This window comes from Corvus moneduloides, chromosome 3 (assembly GCF_009650955.1).
Source record: "Corvus moneduloides isolate bCorMon1 chromosome 3, bCorMon1.pri, whole genome shotgun sequence".
In the NCBI taxonomy this organism is placed as follows: domain Eukaryota; kingdom Metazoa; phylum Chordata; class Aves; order Passeriformes; family Corvidae; genus Corvus; species Corvus moneduloides.
Window position 1 is genome coordinate 102,024,583 of NC_045478.1, and position 18,139 is coordinate 102,042,721.

Below are 18,139 nucleotides of genomic sequence, written 5' to 3' on the forward strand. Positions count from 1 at the left end.
TTTCAGTGAATGTATAAAGCAGCCACTATTAGTTGGTTGCTGAGGAGCTGGCAATGTGTATTAAAGGTCTTTTATGGTCTTTTCAACCATAAAATTATTGCTGTTCTCTGATTAGTACCAATCTCCGCAATTTACTCTCCCGTCTCCAAAAAAACCCCCCCCCAAACAACAAAACCAACCCAGCAAACCAACAGAAGCAAAGAAACAGAAACAAACTTAATTTCTCCCACTGAGTTTTATGCCAGATTCTATTGCAGCTCCCTTTGTCTTGAATGAATAAGATTTGTCTCAAGTAACAAAAGCTGTCAGCATAGTATTTCTTCAGGTAACCATTCTGTACCGGCTCAGTCAGCTCTCATTTCAGACAATGTGCATCCAGAACAGCTCTATCAAAAGCATTTGCATGTGTTTGAGTGAACAGGGCATAGCCTTTTCTGGAGAACAGCCAAAATTGCTCCTTACGGAGATGACTCTTGCCTTCCTTTTAGAATTTTTTTTTTTTTTTAAGTGTAGTTCTAAGTTAAAGCTGTTTGAATTTTGGACACATCACATGCTCTGTTACCATACCACAAAGCTTCATTGTTAAGATATGTTCACCCTCAGTTTTAACATAAGATGTACCTTGGACTAGAGTTTCCAATTTATACTACGTATTTGACTAGCTGGATTCTCTGCTTTCCTCCCCATTTCTTTTAAAATTTGCTTTCTGCCTCAAGAGACAGGGGGAATTAAAAAGCAGAATTTTGACCTAAATTTTCTATTAAAATGTAGTACTGAAATTCAGCAGTGACTTTATGATATGAGAGAATTTGGGATTAGGGAGTCACTTGTTTTCATTCAAAAAACCAGCCATTAGCTTTAAGAGAGTCAAGACTTGCTTCTAGAACCACTCAATATTTTGGATTGGAAGGGACCTTTGAAGACCATCTAGTTTAAGCCCCTCAACAATGAGCAGGATCTTCAACTAGATCGTGTTGCTTGGAATCCCATCCAGCCTGACCTTAAATGTTTCCAGGTATGCGGCATCTACCACCTCTGTGCAACCTTGTGCTGCTGTTTCAGCACCCTTGTTGTAAAATATGCCTTCCTTATATCTTGTCTAAATGTATCCATTTTAAGTTGAAACGTTCCTCTTTGTCCTGTTGCAACAGATCCCACTAAAATGTTTGTTCCCATCTTTCTTATAGGCCCCTTTAAGTACTGGAAGGCTGCAGTAAGGTCTCCCTGAAGCCTTGTCTCCTCCAGGCTGAACAAACCCAACTCTCTCAGCCTTTCTTTGTGGGAGAGGTGTTCTGATCATTTTTGTCGCCCTCCTCTGGACCTGCTCCAACAGGTCCATGTCTTTCCTGTTCTGAGGATTCCAGAACTGGATATAGTTCTCCAGGTGGAGTCTCATCAGAGCAATGTAGACCTACTGTGGTAGTGTGCCCTGTAGATTTTCTCAGAGGGGTGCACAGTCTTCCAAAAGACAGCAGTACAGTTTGAGAGTCCCTGTCTCCTAACTGAGAGGAGATGGGCTTGAGAAGCAAGAAAAATTGAGGATTTCTGTAAATTTTGATCTTCCTTTGTCTTTATTTCAATCTTGAAGCCCAACTTCACTATAAATTTCCAGTTCTGTCTGACATTTCGGGAAGTTCTGTCTGGAAGCCTGGAGCCAGCACCAGTGGTCTGGGTTTATGTAATGCAGGGTGATCGTAGTGCTGAGCAGTGATACAATTGTGCATCAGGAGAAAGAGCTGGGGGAAGAATATTTGCCATTTATCAATGTGCTGTCTTCTACTCTTATTTAATGCAGCTATAACTGCTGGCTTGTCCTCTAACTTAAAATGTTGGATAGGGACAGTGATTTATTGGGTAATGAACAAAACCACCTGTAGTTTTATGTGAATCACTATGCTAATATCATCATTTTGGAGATGGGATTTGCCATAGTTTGAGATCAGAATTTGAACCTTGTGTAGCATCATTTGGTTGCTCTCCACTTCTGTTAAGATAATTTCAGACTAGCTGGCACAATTCTAAACATGATTAAGAAGGTCTAGAGGATATGTTCATGCTTCAGAAAGGTGGAAATAGATGGTGTTGCTGCTACCTACTTTCATCATGTTTTCTTCATTACTACAGAACTCAGGTTAGCAGAAGCTAATCTATCTTGAGTTTTTAAAATCTGGAATGAGGTGTATTGCTTTGAAACTTCACAGTGAAATCAACAGTGAAAATTACTTCTTTTTGAGATTAAAATGATGATAACTACTTACAAAGATATTACAGGACATATTTTCATTTTAAGACAGTGGAAGTATTGTGTAGGATCTTGAGACTGCACTCTAATGCAAGAAGTATGTTGATCTACGATGACACCTTTACAAATAGAAGCTATAAAGTAATCAGAAAACATCATTTAGAGTGATTTGGGGATGTTGGGAAGCATTTTAAAGATTCTAATCCTCCTAATGCCTGCAGTTTCTTAAATGTTGTTTGATATTAGCCATGTCTCCTTTGCTGTCTCTTCTGACTTTTAAATTTTAAGAGAGAAATTCATACAAATTGAACTTACTTTCAACTGTCTCTTAAAAATACATACAAGTTTGGAAGCTGAATATACCCAGAGAGAGGGTTCTTGATTCTTGTTTTCTTATATGGATATGAATCTTTTATGTGCTCCAGAACAAGCGAAACATAAGCACTCACACCCTTTAAAACCCAGTAAGAAAAAATGCCCACACATCTTGAGGGACTATATATTTTCATTCCCAGTTTCAACAGCACACAGTATTAGAGACACAGAGCTTTATTTCTAGTATCGTTTTTAAAAGAGAAGAAGGAAAGTGAGGCACAGGTGGACTAATGGCATGAATTTTGATTAAACCTAACAAAACAAAAAAACCCCCAAATTTAAAGCTGATTATTTGGTCTGACTTCGTCCTTAACTGACCATGTTGATCTTGTTGGATGGAGTTTCCACTCTGCTCTATATTTTTTTTTTGCTTTTGCATATTTCAGTCCAGCTTCTCATGTCAGTTTAACATAGGGATTTTTTTTTTGTGTGTGGTTTAATTGTATGAAAAAATTTGGTGCTGTATTCTTGGAGCTGCACAGATGGTTCCATGCCAAACATATTTGTTTACCGTGGTAATGTCTGAGTTGTAGTGTGCCAGCTAATAAAGGGATTATTTAAGGAAAAAGGTGAATGACTAAAACAGATGTGCCAGTTGGGTGAACCATTAAAAGAATCTTACTTCTCAGCTTTATGTAAAGGTTATTTTTAATGCATTTCTGAGAAATCAAGTGTTTGCAAGGATGTTTTTGAGGCAGCTGAAAGCCACTTGTCTGTTTGCTTGGGGGTCTTTGCCTGTGGGCTTAAAAGACATTGGTCTTTCATCTGTCTTACTGAAGAATTTGCAAAGACAGCAAGTAGAAATCCTGAGTGTCAACATCTGATCAAGTATTATAATCTCATGATGAATTTTGACCTGTTCATAAATGGTATGATCTTGTCATTTAGTTGTGGGGAAACCTGTTTTAATATTTATGTAATATAACAGTAAATTGCTGTAATGCAATATATGTATGTATCTTTGTTCCATATAAATCCTGGGTCAACCTGCTATAATAATACTGTAGTGGGTTCAACCAAACTATGCTAAACCATGACAAATACTAAAACCTTTCACATCTTTTCTTACACAAGTATTAGGTACTCTGACTTTACTAGAAAATAAAGCACTCTGTCTGCTACACATTTTAACCAGGATTGAGGTAAAAGTGTTTGAGAGAAGCTAAAATCATGGATTAAATGCTGTTTGCCCAGGCATTTAGTCCATTGTACATCACATTGTCCAAGTGACTTCCAGAAACTCCACTGATTCTGCTCTTGATAGGTTTGACTGGAATATCTCTTCTTAGAAATTGACTTCTGTGAATTAGATATTTGTAATCTTATTTCTTATTAGGTGTTGATAAATTCATTTGGGAAGAATCCTGGAGATAGGATTCTAAAGAGAAGACAATAAAAAAGGCAAATGCATTTTAATAATGTTTTTAAAACGTAGCTTTATGTTGCTGGGTATACAAGATATTTCCACTGAATTTCCTTCAATTTAGGAGTTAACTGTTTATAGACAAGTAAAGGCTACCTTGAAAAAAAAGTAGGTCTATTTTTAAAATTCTGGTGCTTAAGTCTACAGTTTGTATTAAGGAAATAATTTGTAATTTGGAAATAACAAGTTAGTTTTGAATTAAGGAAATGAGGGGTTACCTAAGGCACTTGACCACATACTGTATGGCACTTTCAATCACAGTACATTTGAGGTACCCTGAAGCTTTGATGAAAAAGATGAACCTGTAGTGTGTCTGTTTGTACCTATCTGTTGCTGTTTGTTGCCTCTTTCTGTATATTTTCCTTACCTTTAAATCATGGACTTTTTTTTCATGTTCATGACAACAGGCAGAAAAAAACCTTTGTTCTCTCATTTTTTACTTTTATGACTGAACAGTGCAAATAGTATTATCTTGAACACTTGTCCCAGTGGCAGTACTGGTTTAGAAATAGCTGTTTACATATGTGAAGCCTTGTTAATAAAGGCAGAACTTGTTCCTTCATTAAGAATAACTGAATTAGTGGCTTTCTCATTTTAGGTTAGTTGTGGTTTTGTTTAATCCTAGTATTGAAAAAATTTCAGAGACAGCACAGAAGTCAACTTTAGCATTTTCAGTGTGTTCCCATCCAGAAATCTATCAAAAGCTGTCCTTTTGTGGATGATGATTGTAATCTGATCTAAGCTTAAGTAAAAATGAAGAATTTGCTCTGGTTGAACAAAGCAAGTAAGGGTTTCAAGGGGCTTTGTTTGAGATGATTGATCTCATAGCAGTATGTTTTGTAATATATTGTAGAGCCATTGCAAGGCAATTAGATCACCTTTCTTGGGATTTTCAGGGCGCTATTAATCATCTTTATTTAAAAACAAAAAAAAAGCTTCTTTGAATTGAAGGTTTCTTGATTATCTAAGGTTTGGGCAGCCTGTTGAAGCACTTAAAATAATATTCTGACAATGTGGTGTTATGGTGGGTAGTATCATGTCTCTTGTTTGTGCACCAGTCCAGTAAGCACATGGCATTTCTTTCAGTTATTTTTATGAGATACTTGCCCCATTAAGATGAGGATTGCTGTATTTATTTGACAAAAAGAGAAATTGCCAGGCTTTTTTAATACCTAGAGGTTCATAATACCCATCCCCTGTCAATTTTGTCAAGAATTAGACAATTGAATTCCATAAAGTTAGCCCCTGCAAAGCTGTCTGGTTTAGAAGTTACTTCAGTTTGTCATATTCCAGTGTGGATTTCAACCCTAGCTTTGTTTAGGATTAAGAACCTCTTGACAGGCTTAAGATTTAAAATGTTTAGCTGACCTAACCAACATTAACATTGAACTGGCTGAAAATTGCATTTTACATAGCTTCCAAATGTTGGCTTCATTCTTGAAGGACCATGACTTGAGTGCAAGGAAATGCAATGTGACCGGATGTAAAAGGAGTTAGACCTCAAAGAGGTCTCTTTTGCTGGAGATATACTGAATTTTTTTTTATTTATTACATATGCTTGAGGCTTTTGGTCTTATGCTTGGTTAATCATTTGTTTTCTTTCCTTCCACCACTCCAGGCCATATACACCTATGAAAGGAGCCTTTTCCAATGTGTGGTTTGACAGGTATAAGATCTGTAATGACGTTCCTGAACACATTGAAAGCATCGATTCCATGTGCTTGGGCCTTACAGAGCTGATCAACGATGAGGTTAAGAACGGCATTGCCAAGAATAGGATACTCATAGGTAAGAGATTTATTTATAATGTGTTTATTCTAATGTTTTTTTAATGGTTAAGAGATCATCTCCTTTGAATTTACTCTATCCTGAAGGGTCATGAGCATGGCTTGAAACTGCTGAACAGCCTTTTCAATAGCCAGTCCTCAACAATATTGAATTCTTATTTAAACCCATATCAGGTGGGGAATGTGGCTAACTGTAAGCAGTATCCTCAAAATGTAAAACTGTCTTTATTGTCAACAGTCATTTGTAATCATTATTTAAAATAGAGTGGTCAGTGATTTACTTTGAGAAGTACATAATTTTACTATTGCCTTTAAGCCCTTTTCAAGGATGGAAAAGTACACTTTCCAAAAATGACGTGCGTTTTGGAGAATGGAGAGGTAGCATATAAATAATCATGAACTTTTCCTTACTGCTCTAATCATTTTGGGTTAAATTAATTCATGCAGGAAAAATGTGCATGTTACATAGCACTAAAGGTTAACACTTGATAACAAATGAAGTATTAGCTGTAATAGTTTATATGAGTCTATCTTTATTTCTCTTTCCACAAATTTCCAGTAACTTTCACAGTACTTCGGTGAAATAGATAGCAGGATATTGAGGCGCAGGAGTTGAGGATGATGAAATCGCCTATGGCAGGGAGGGAGTGAGAATTCACAAGTCTTTGGCTCCCTGTCCCATCTCTAGACCACAGACTATTCCAGGTTGGGGGAAAAACTCTTTAGGTGGGATCTTATAAATTTATGTCCACCTGAGTCACGCCGTCAAAATCTTGCATAGTTGAGCCACTACCATTCAGCCTGGTGTGTTTTCTTGGTCCAGCCCCATGTTGCTCTGTGAAGGCCTGTGCTTGCTTTCCCTTCCTGGCTCATTGCCCTGGCTGCAGAGTGCATTGTTTTGGATGGCTGTCAACAGAGTCTCTTTGATCTGTCTTTCCTGTGTTATACCTGCTGACTTGGAAGCAGCTGGAGAAGTGCAGGTGCTTTGCTGTTGAGCAGGCTGGGAGATGTTCTGTGTACAGATCCAGTGTGCTACTAGGCTTTTTTCCTTTCCTCTGAAGCCTTCAAAATTAAAAATAGTCAGACTGCAAAGTATGAACGTTGTTTTCCAAGTCATAAGCAGAGTAAGGAAGTTGGCATGCACTGAGTGTTTCATCCTGTAGATTCTTTGGAAGTCCCCGTCTCAGTGTGTTTGCATTCCTCACATATAAATCAGAAATAACTGTACTTGTTTTTTCACTCTTGAGAGCTCTGTTTCCCCACCTGACAGAGACTATAATCATACATCCTCATGGTTCAGCCCAATGTTTATGCAAAAAGCAAAATAAGGCAGCCCTGAGTTACTTCGTCCAAAGTACAGAAGGGGACTCATGTGGATGCATAAGAAACTTGGTAGTGGAAAATTGTGTCACTTGTGGCTGTACAAAATGAAGTGTTCTTCCACAAGAACTTTGTGCCTTTCTGCACTGGTTTTGGTCATTAACCAGTACGTGATGCAGTGAAGAGTGAAGCTTAGAGATCGTGTAAGGTCTCTATGCATAAAGGTGACATTAATTGTCTTAGGAATTTGTGCAAATAGTTGCCCATCTTCTGCCATTGTTTCTTACAGGAGATTAGGACTTCTCTGTAAACGTACTCTGCAGCTTTATAGTATTCAGCCTGGAGAAGAGAAGGCTCTGGGGAGATCTTACAGCACCTTCCAATACCTAGGGGCCTACAAGAAAGCTGGGGAGGGACTTTTTACAAAGCTGTGTAATTATAGGACAAGGGGGAATGGCTTTAGACTGAAAGAGCATAGCTTTAGATTAGATATTAGAAAGAAATTCTTTACTTTGAGGGTGCTGAGACACTGGAACAGATTGCCCAGAGAAGTTGGGGATGTCCATCCCTGGAAGTGTTCAAGGCCAGATTGGACAGGGCCCTGAGGAACCTGGTCTAGTGGAAGGACTTCCTGCCTATGGCAGGGGTTGGAACCAAATAATCTTTAGAGTTTCTTCTGACTCAAGCCATTCTGTGTTCTTTTGATCAAAAGAAAATGTGAGGCCAAGTCAGTATGTCTGCATCAAACTGTAATGTCCTCTGGGAAAGGAGAAATGTGTGGCCTGAAATTTTTCTGAGTTTAGGAGATTGGTGTACAGGAGATAATGGAAGGTATGGTTACTTGCTTAGAATGTCAGATAACTAAGTCCTGTCAGATCTTTTTAGATTTCTCTTTAAAAAAGTCAGGAATATCCATCTGGTACAGGAAGATGGGCCTTAAGGTAACAGGTGGGAAGCAGTCAGTGGATTTGTGACTGCTGGTACCATAGAGTTGGAGGAGGCAGCCTTTGTGAGGTAAAGGGAAAAATAAGACATTTATAGCAGGAGAAACCATGGTGAAATTTTGCTATGAATTCCTAGTGCATGTTGACTCATGTTGGAGATCCATAATGGGAATACTGGTACATATCTTATTATGGAAAATAGAGACAAAATAATTGAGAGAAGCAAATGGAGAACTTGGGAGTCTGTGAAGAACAGTGGGGGCCTTTTCGGGAAGGTCACAGAAACCAAAGAGCAGAGCAGTTGCATGAAGGTACTTACAGGGAATGAAATGCTCCTTAAAGGGTTAAGGAGAACTGAGTTGAGTGACCATTTTGTAGTAAGTGGGAGTTTTAATGACTGGAAAGAAAACAAAATGACTATGACCAGCATAACAAGATTGAAGGTTATGGTTTTATATGGGACAGAGGAGTAGAAATTACAGGCTGAGAGTGAGTGTCAGATATTGCTGGATGAGGGCGAGTGAGGTGTTAGGCAAGCAGGAAGGTGGGCAGCTGCTGACAGCTCAGAGATGTGGGATAAGAAGGCAAGATCTGAGGGAGCACTGTGCAAAGGTGAGCGAGTGGGAAGAGATGGGAAGCAGCAGTGGGCTCTCAAACATGGAAAATGAGAAGCCCAACACCTGGTGTTCTGGGGGATGATTCCCCTTCTTGAACCATTCAGTCTTTCCACGAGGCTCAGGATGGTGGGGCAGTAAGAGCATTTTCTCTGAAAGAAATGATAGCCTGCGTTGTTTGCTTCAATAGCTCCAAAATCCACAAGTGGCTGCTTGTAAAGCAGAGCTAAAGCCAAGGATGGAGTCCAGGTTGTACGGTGCCACTCCTCTCTTCTTTATCAAGAAAAATGCTGGTGCAGCCTTGCTTTTAACAGCTGCTCTATGAATCTACTGCTAAAGAATTAAATTGCTTAGTTTACTGGATGTAAATGAAGTCGTATTTTTAAAGCTTCCATATTAATTTTGTGACATGGCTCATCTACCCCTTCCTATCTCCTGACAGTTTCATGAGTTGCTTTCCTTTTAACACAAGTCTTTTGAAGGAAGTAGGCTTCTGATTAAGCTTTATTTCCCCTGACCTTGGAGGAGGAAGGAAGGGAGACTAACAGCAGTACATAATTATTCAAAAAAATAATTATATCATCCCCAGAATTTGATAATGGTACTTAGTTTTTTACCAGACATTCTTGTTGAGTTACTCTTACTGGTCTTCCTGGCTAAAGCACTCCTTGCAAATAGTGCTGTAAGTAGGTTTTATTGACTTTGGAGATAAAATAATGTTATAAATTTAGTCAAATTTTGACACTTGGAGCTTTGATAGTATCCTTTCTTAAAAAACAGGATGTATTTCTTCTTTATAAATGCCTGAATTCATTGCTAAATTGGCCAAACAAGCCACAGTTTAAAATGTGGGACAGTAATTTCTTTTTCTATTTAAAGCTAAATTGGTTTTTCAGGTGGTGGTGGTTTTGGTTTTTGTTTTCTTGTGTTGGTTGTTCTGTTGTTTTGAGTTTTTTTAACTGCTTCCACATTGATACTGCATTGTAAAAAAACTCCACTTAGGTGAAAATTGTTAAAGATTTCAACAATCTTATTCGAGAATATGTCAGAAGCTCTTGAAAGAAATGGCTCTCTCGTTTTCTGAGCATTTTGATAGAGCTCGCTGTAGTCAACTGCACGTCAGTGAAAGGCAGTCTTTTTGTTCTTTTTTTGTTCTTAATTTAGCACCAATTTTCTACTTTCACAGGTCACTTTTTGTGTAGCTCAGAAGTGCTGATCCAAGCGTGTTGGTCTCTGCCACCTGTAGTCACTTGTGTACGCAGCCAGTGAAAATAAACTTTCCATAACAGTCCTGTAGGTTTGACTAAATGCCAAAAAACACATGCATGATTCCCGACCTCTTGTACTGTAACAATAACACAAGACACACAACCACTTTTTGTTTTTTGCTAGACTTCTTACATAGCTACTGAACCATGGTGGAAGCAACATGAAAGCTCCATGCTTCTTGTAAATATTAGCATTTCCTTCTCTCTCAGTGTGTGTGAGAAAGGTATGGGAGTGGGGGGGAAAATATCTTGGCTTTGACATCCCAGAGAGAGGATTCTGTAAATATGTGAAGATAAAAACATCCAACAATGAATCGTTAAAGTGTTGAGCAAACTATTTCACCTACAATCTTGGCATTTATGTTTTTGGCTTCTAAGCCTTTCATTGTCACTCATCCTATCTTGTATCTTGTGTCTTTATTAGGATGACATTGTCTTCCATTCAGAGGTACTTACTGCCTTGTTCTCATGGAGTAAATTTGTAGATTTGTTTTGCTGTTTTTCACTGCAATTCAAATGAGATTTCTCTTTCTGTACCTCCCACTACGTGGCTTTGTGGTTTATCCAAATTGTGCCTGAGATGCTGGGCTCAAAGCAGTACTGTTAGTCCATCTTCCCCATAATACCTGCAACATTGCATTAATTTCCAGTGCATCAATGTAAATTTGCATTGCATTTATACTTAGGGGTAAATGTTTGTTCCTCTTGGTTTTTGGGGTTCTTTTTGTATCTGAACTGACCATGTGTTTTCCTTTTGGATCTCTGCTACTCAAGCTTACACATCAGGAAGTAAAAAGAGACATTAACGAATTAATCATTCTATTTCCTTCATAACTCTTTCAGTAGGAGGTATGACGCCAAGTTTAATTAGGAGTGGGATCCATTACTTGTTACTGTGTTTCCCAGCATTTGATGGTGTCAATGTATCTAAAGACTCTGAGAAGTGGCACATTCTCAGTATGGTGAATGACAGGTTTAGCAAATGGTAGTGAAGATTAGGAGTAAGTAAGACTCGCAGTAGTAAACTCAAAAATAAGTCAATCATGATATTATCATCACATACAAGGTAATGACTTTGGTAAGAAAATAATTATAAAGTGAATCGAGTTCTGATCTTTTCAGCCTTGCTACGAATTCTGTTGAAAACATGTCCTTACTCATCTTTAATAAATGCCTGAATTCAGTGCAAAATGAAATGGATGGATGGGCTTTTAGAATGCTTGAGAGTTGTGCAGACATGCCACAGGGTACAAATTAACCTGTACTTTCTTCACAGTTGTGCCAAAAGAATCATAGAAGAGTGAGACTTAACAACATTTGCTATTCCATTGTCATGTGTCAGTGCAGGTTCAGCTCTATTTAAGCAAATCCTTATCATTGCTTTTCTGACTTCTTCTAAAAGACCTCTGCTAACAGTAGGTTCACAGCTCTGCAGAGCAACCTGTTTTTGTGCTTCACTATTTGCTTTAGAGAGCTATTTTCTACTTTGCTTTCTGTGATTCAGTTTAGAATCACAAATACCGTGAGCATAAAGGATAGGTTGTTCTCTTCCTTTTTCCCATGTTGTGCAGTTATGCTAACTGTAAAAATGACAGGTGAGTGTTGCAGCGGGGCAGTGCTGTCATCCTCTCTAGAAGCAACCAAGAAAACACACTGGGTACCTGAAGTAAGCAATAGATTGGCAGAGTAACACCTTAATAAAAATTGATTTGAGACTTTTCATGGATTTTATTTTCCTTCCAGAGCTAAAAATTACGACTCCTTTGGTACACATGTTGGGTTCCCCTCTATTACCCATAATAGTTGAAAATAAAAGTGTAACTGGTTCTGGTTTTACTGCGAGTTGATATGTTAGAAACAATTGTACACTTGTTTTTACAAGAAAGTGGTAAAACTCGTACCACTTAAATGTGCATTTCCAAATGTGTTTTGACTGGTAGGAAGGTTGGGGAGCAAATTGATTCATGTTCTCAACAAGAGCAAGTGGCTGAGCCACTCAAGGGAAGTTGCCTTTGTTCTTGTAAAGACTCTCAAGTTTGTTGCTCTTGTAAAGACTAAGTAACAAACAGAATAACAAGGCTGTCAAAGGTGGAAACCATTCATTGCTGGTGTGCAAGGTTTTTGTTTGGTGAAGTTTCATGAAGAGATTAAAAGGAGAAAATCACAGCTGTGAGGAAATTCACTTGAGACAAAGTACATGTTTGAGCACTTAACACAGAAGCAGTGTTCAGGGCGTTCTGTGGAGAAGGGAATTTGCTGTTCCACTGGCATTTGTACTCTTTGCTGATATTCATTTGTGACCACTGTTAAATGTATATAATACTTCCATTCATTGATGAAAAGGGAAGGTCAAAACAGAAAGTCTGCTTCTTTGTAGATGATGTGTAGAACAAGGTTGTGCTGTTACCATTAATAGAAGGTAAATCACAAAGTCCCCAGAGAAACGGGAAAGTAAACTGAAATGTAGCTTTGGGGAGAAATTCCTGATAACAAACTGATTAAAGCAACTCTAAGTTGAAACACTAAAAAAGGAGAAACTGCGAATGAAAAACGCTGTGAGAGTGGAACGAAAAGGAGGCAAGAGTGTGTAATGTATTGTGATAACAACAGAACAGGCCAAGACAATTTCTAACTGTGCTGGTGTAGCCTTATACAATGGAAGAGTGTTTGTCTTGTGCTGTGCTGGCACAGGCACTGTGTGCTGTAGGATTCATTTCTTGCCACTTGGTTACCAAAGCTGTACTGACAAATTTGAAGAAATACAGGAAAGTTGAAGAACAACTACTACAGAGAGACTAGAGAAGAAATACTGCTTAAAATAAACACCCCAAACTACACCCAAGTCCAAATCCTAATCTCATCAAAGTCTGGGATTTAGCTTCTCCTGTTCTTTTTTTTCTTCAAAATTTGTGCACTAGGTATGATTCATAAATATTTTTGGTCCCCATGGCTGTGATTTCTTGTGTGGCAAACAGCTTTGAGCACATGTTAAAATTTTACCAAAAAGAGTGAAAAAGTGATGTTTGTTGCTTCCTATTTCCATAATCATTATAGCAAATGGACCAAGGCATTTTACAGTCATATCTGTATGACTCAGAATGCACTTGGCAATGTCAAACCTGTGTTTGTTAGAGAGCTGTTTTTTCTGTAAAGAAGATTGGGCACCTAAAGAACTTTCTGAATTCAGGAATAGCTCAATGCAGCCACTAAAGTGAAGCATGGGGGAGAAGGCAGTTTTTAGCATCCTCTTAGGTATACAGGACAGGAGAGACAAAAATAAAGAAACCCTTGTGCTGGAGAATAGTCTTTTCTGAGATGCAAACACAGACATTGTTGGATGAAATACAAACAAAGCTGAAGTTTGACAGTAGGCAAATACTTGGTTTCCTGAACCCCATATAATGTTCAAGTGTCATCATGGACCAGGTTATCATTTCAGACAAATACAAATGTGAAGCAAATTAATACAAAGCAAGCTCTTTAGCAAAAGTGAGCTGGAGGTTTGTTTAAAAGGCTCCTAAGGCCATTTGCAAGCTCTGAAAGGAATTCTTTATCACTGAAAAATGGCAACTGTGATGAGGGTTTCTGTTTTATTCAATCAGGAATAAATTCCTTATGAGAAATTCAGTTTCTGTTCACACACTGTGTTACATCATCCTGTGGCTGAGATTACCTTAACATAGTTACAGATTATATTCCAAAAAAGAATGTTTTCGCTTTAGTAAAGTATTGCATGGGAGTTTCCTTCTGATTCAAATTCTTTAATTTGGAAGTGTGATGACTGTGTGATTTCAGCAGATCTTTCTGAACTAGCAAAGTGAGTTGCAAGCAGCTTTCTTCTTATTGCAGAGGGGCATTACCTAAAAATCAGCACTACACTGAAGCAGATTTGAGGTCATAAATGCATCCTTGAGTGAGTTTTCTCTGCAACTGAAAGTATTTTACATAATTGTGTCTGTTTTGTGTGTGCTCCCCTTTTAGCCTGCACATAAACCTCCTTTGTGAGTCAGGGAAGTTAACACAAAGAGTTAGGTACTTTCCTGAGCTGGCATCCTGAGCATTGTAGAGCTAACCCTGTTTAACTGTCTTGAAGCATTAATCACAGTTCTCATTAAAATATGTATGAGGGGAAAACTGCAAGTGAACATACTTCTTTATTTAAAACTTACTGGCAAACTCTGAACTTCTGTGCACAGTCTTTGTGTGTCTTGGAAGTAGATTGGTCTCAAGTAGGGAAGTAGATGGGTGAAGAGATTGCAGTGTTCTGCCCATCTAGGGATTAGATGTTGCTGTGTCATTTTGATTTTGTCTAACACTCCTGACACAATCTGCTTAGCAATGCTGTACAGTTTATGTATTCTTCGTGCTGAGATCATCTGTATACATGTACTTTTGTGTTTTGTTTACATTCTGTCATTTCATACCTTTGTTTTGTGTAGTATCTGTACCTGCCTCTTATTTTTCCTTCATCCAAAATTTGAATTCTTGTAGAAGTTCTTGACTGAGAATGTCTTTTATGTGTTAAGTCAAACATACACTTTTATTGAAATGCTTCTTGTAATTGAAAAGAATAGTCTGCAGCTATAAATGCTTATTCAAATTGTTGTTTTTGAAGCATTTGCCACACAGCATTTACTTGAAAATTGTTGTGGTATCAGGTGATAAACTTCATGTATTCCCATGCAAATCAAATTCCAAGAGCTAGGCCTTTGTATTGCATTTTCTTGTAGTAGTATGAGCCACATAATAGAGCCATTACCTAATATTCTTCTAAACAGAAGGTGACTGCACTGTCAAAGACTGCTGGTGAGTAATTGCAGACAGTGTGCCAGATTGTGACTAACTGGGTACAAAATTTTAAGATTAAATCATTTACAAACTAGTAATGACTTTTCAATGCAGCTTTTCTTCCTGTAATCTGAAATACTTAAAATGGACTTCATTTTATATGTTGTCAAAGCATTGTCTGTATTTATTTGTAAGCAAATGCAAAATGGTCTCTTAGAGTAGAAGTGCTTCTTCTGGGGTTTGGGATGACAGCATTCTTCAGAGTGATCAAAAGGAAATGAAATAAATGATCAGATTCCACATAAGAAACTAAAGGAAACATCACTCCAGTCATTATCTGGATACAGTCAATATAATGGCCTGTGTACTGTGTCCCTGTGAAGTAATGTGGTAGTCTGGATTTCTTTCCTAATGAATAAGTATTTGTCATGTAAAAATCATCCCTGAGGAATTATCTTATGTAAGGAATTAGTGCAGTTGAAGAGACATATGGATCACAGAAGGCCATTAATTCAGAGATCCTGTTAGAGCTCAGGGGGAGTACATTGCATTTGTTCCCTATTTATAAAATATCCCAAGGTGTAACATCAAAAATATCCTCAGTCCTAGTTTAAGTGTGAATGCTCATTGATTATGTACAATAGAGATCTTTCTATCTCATGATCTAGTGTGAGTGCTGCTAGCCTAGGGGAGAAATAACTTGAATACCAAAAGCAGTGAGAATTACCTGTTCCTAAGTTTTACTTCCTTAATGTCAGAGTATGTATGGCCACAGTATTCAGCTGCCTGGTAGGGACCATACACAAATGGCTTCTCAAGTAATGGCATTTTGGCTGTTCCTTTTTCGCCTCTCTCAGTAATGAATCTTCAGCACTACTTCAGCTTTCCAGTTGTCTTAATTGCATCATGCTTTGAATTAAACCTCAAGCTCTGCCGCACGAGGTTCAGGTTGGACGTCAGAAGGAATTTCTTCATAGAAAGGTTGTTAAACATTGGAATGGATTTCCCAGGGAGGTGCTGGAGTCACTGTCCCTGGAGGTGTGCAAGAAACAACTGAACGTGGTGCCATGGTCTACTTGACAAGGTGGTATTGGGTCATAGGTTGGGCTTGATGGTCTTAGAGGTCTTCTCCAACCTAAACGATTCAGTGATTCTAAGATCATTGTAACCTTTAAGATACATTTTTTACTGTATTATTTATACAAGAAACAACTCTGAAGATGATAAATTGAACACTGGTTTACAAAGACTTACAGAAAAATCCAATCTTTGTTTCTTTTGTTGCACCCTAGGAGGCTTTTCGATGGGAGGTGGAATGGCAATGCATTTGGCATATAGGTTTCATCAGGATTTGGCAGGAGTCTTTGCCTTATCTAGTTTTCTCAATAAAGACTCTGCTGTTTACCAGGTGAGTGTGTAGTAGGTGTTATAGAAAACCTGCTTAGCTACATGGAAAATGTGGTGATTAAAATCCAATATACATGTTTATTCATCTGAGGTAGTTGATTCATATTCTAAACTTATGCCATTTCCTGGAAATAAATAATCAGGGAAGTGAGGCTTTAAAGCTGTCTTTAAATGATGTTTTGTTGAGCTTTTTTGCACAGACAGTACAATTATTAAAGTGTACAAGGAGATTAACAAATGAAATGCTTTGCTAGTTTTCCGTAGTTGTTAAAGAGTCTGTGTAAGCATAACTATTCTTCGAAAATTTGTGATGCATTATAATACTCATGAGCTCCATTTGCTGTCAAGAATTTTTTCTGTTTCTCTTACTTGGAGACAGGTATAGACCTTAAGGTAAACCTTATCATTTGTCAAGAGTTACCATATTGGAATTTGAAGGGCTTTTTTTTCCAGTATTTCCTTGTTTACTTCCATATAGTACAATATGACCCCTAAAATGTAGATTAGTAAGTGCAATGCTATATAAGTTGTCACCATGTAATTGTAAATATTCTTTTAAAATTTTTGGCAGTATGTCTGACAGTGTCTCCTTTCCATCTAGGCTTTGAAAAGAAATGATAGTGCTCTTCCAGAATTATTTCAGTGCCATGGAACTGCTGATGAACTAGTTCTCTACTCATGGGGTGAAGAGACCAACAAGATGTTAAAGTCCCTGGGAGTATCAGCATCACTTCATACTTTTCCAAACCTCAATCATGAGCTGAACAGAACTGAAATAGAGAAACTAAAATCCTGGATTGTAAAGAAATTGCCTGTTGAAGCACCAAAGGCAAATGAATAAATGAAGATTCGGCCTCATACTGTCTGATTTTTGTAGTTTTAAAATCATGTGTGACATATATATGTGGGTGTCCCATATCCCTTATGTAAGCACAGCTTCAAGTAAACACTTTTATATTCCATAAAGTTCACCTAAGTGGTGAAAAGATGGTGCTGACCACTAAACCTCGCCTTATTGTATGGGTTTCTTTTTCTGTTTTCTTGTCCAGTTTTTCAGCACACATCAGTCTACAAAAAATAATGACTGATAATATTAAAACCATTCCAAAATTATCAAAGCAATATTCAGGAAGCATTGTTCTGAATGTCCCAGATTTTTTTTTTTTGGAGAGTGGGGGTGGGCAGGGAGGTGTTCTGAGATAGAAAAATAGACAGCAGCGTGGCTGTTTCTAATGGCATTACAGCAACAAAAAGGCCAGTTATTAAAATAATGCAGTATTACTTGTGGAAATGCATGCATCTATTCAAGTTTGGTGAGAAAAACTGTATTGGCTTCAGTTGGATTCTCAGCATGTGGGAATGAACCTGCCTAAAAGCAGAGTTGTATGTCACCTCAAAAAATATCAGGTTTGTGTTATATTTTAAAAAGTCCTGAGTAGCTGTGTCTAGGTATACCACAGGCCCTTGTTATTGCCCTTTCTCATTGTTTTGTTACTCAGACATCTAGCTTTGTGTGAGTTTATTGAGCCCTCCTGTGGTTTGCAGTGTAGATTAAAAAAAAATAAGTGCCATCATGATTGCTAAGATCTATCCTGTTTTTGAAGAAATCATTCTTTGGGCCCTGTTCCTGTAGAAACTTATTTTTGCCAAGAGCTTTCTTTTGGCCTGCAAGACCACATTTTAAATTAAAAGATGAGGATACTTGACTCCACCATGAATATTTAGAAGTTGTAAATAATGATTGTGATATAAAGAAAACTTGTATCCCCTTATTTTAATGGTGGATGATTCATCTCTCTGTCAGTTTGATAAATTAACTCAGAGTATAAATATCTATTCTTATGTAATTGTAATGCTTTTTATATTTCTCTCCCCTCTGCCCCATTTTCTACTCCCCAATTTCAGTAATTTTTTTAGCGTGACAAGTTATTCAGCCTTTTGCCAAAGCCAATAGATCCAAGTCTCTTGCTT

At 37.8% G+C, this 18,139-nt stretch overlaps 1 protein-coding gene across 1 annotated transcript in view; it reads left to right on the forward strand.

Annotated features, from left to right (window-relative positions):
* Window positions 1–17,173, forward strand: part of LYPLAL1 (lysophospholipase like 1) — a 29,327-nt gene extending 12,154 nt beyond the window's left edge. Inside the window, exons 3-5 of the mRNA XM_032103014.1 lie at window positions 5,659–5,828; window positions 16,054–16,169; window positions 16,770–17,173. Coding sequence (XP_031958905.1) covers window positions 5,659–5,828; window positions 16,054–16,169; window positions 16,770–17,009 — 526 coding nt within the window. The 3' untranslated portion in view covers window positions 17,010–17,173. The remainder of the gene's footprint in view (window positions 1–5,658; window positions 5,829–16,053; window positions 16,170–16,769) is intronic.
* Window positions 17,174–18,139: the final 966 nt, after the last annotated feature.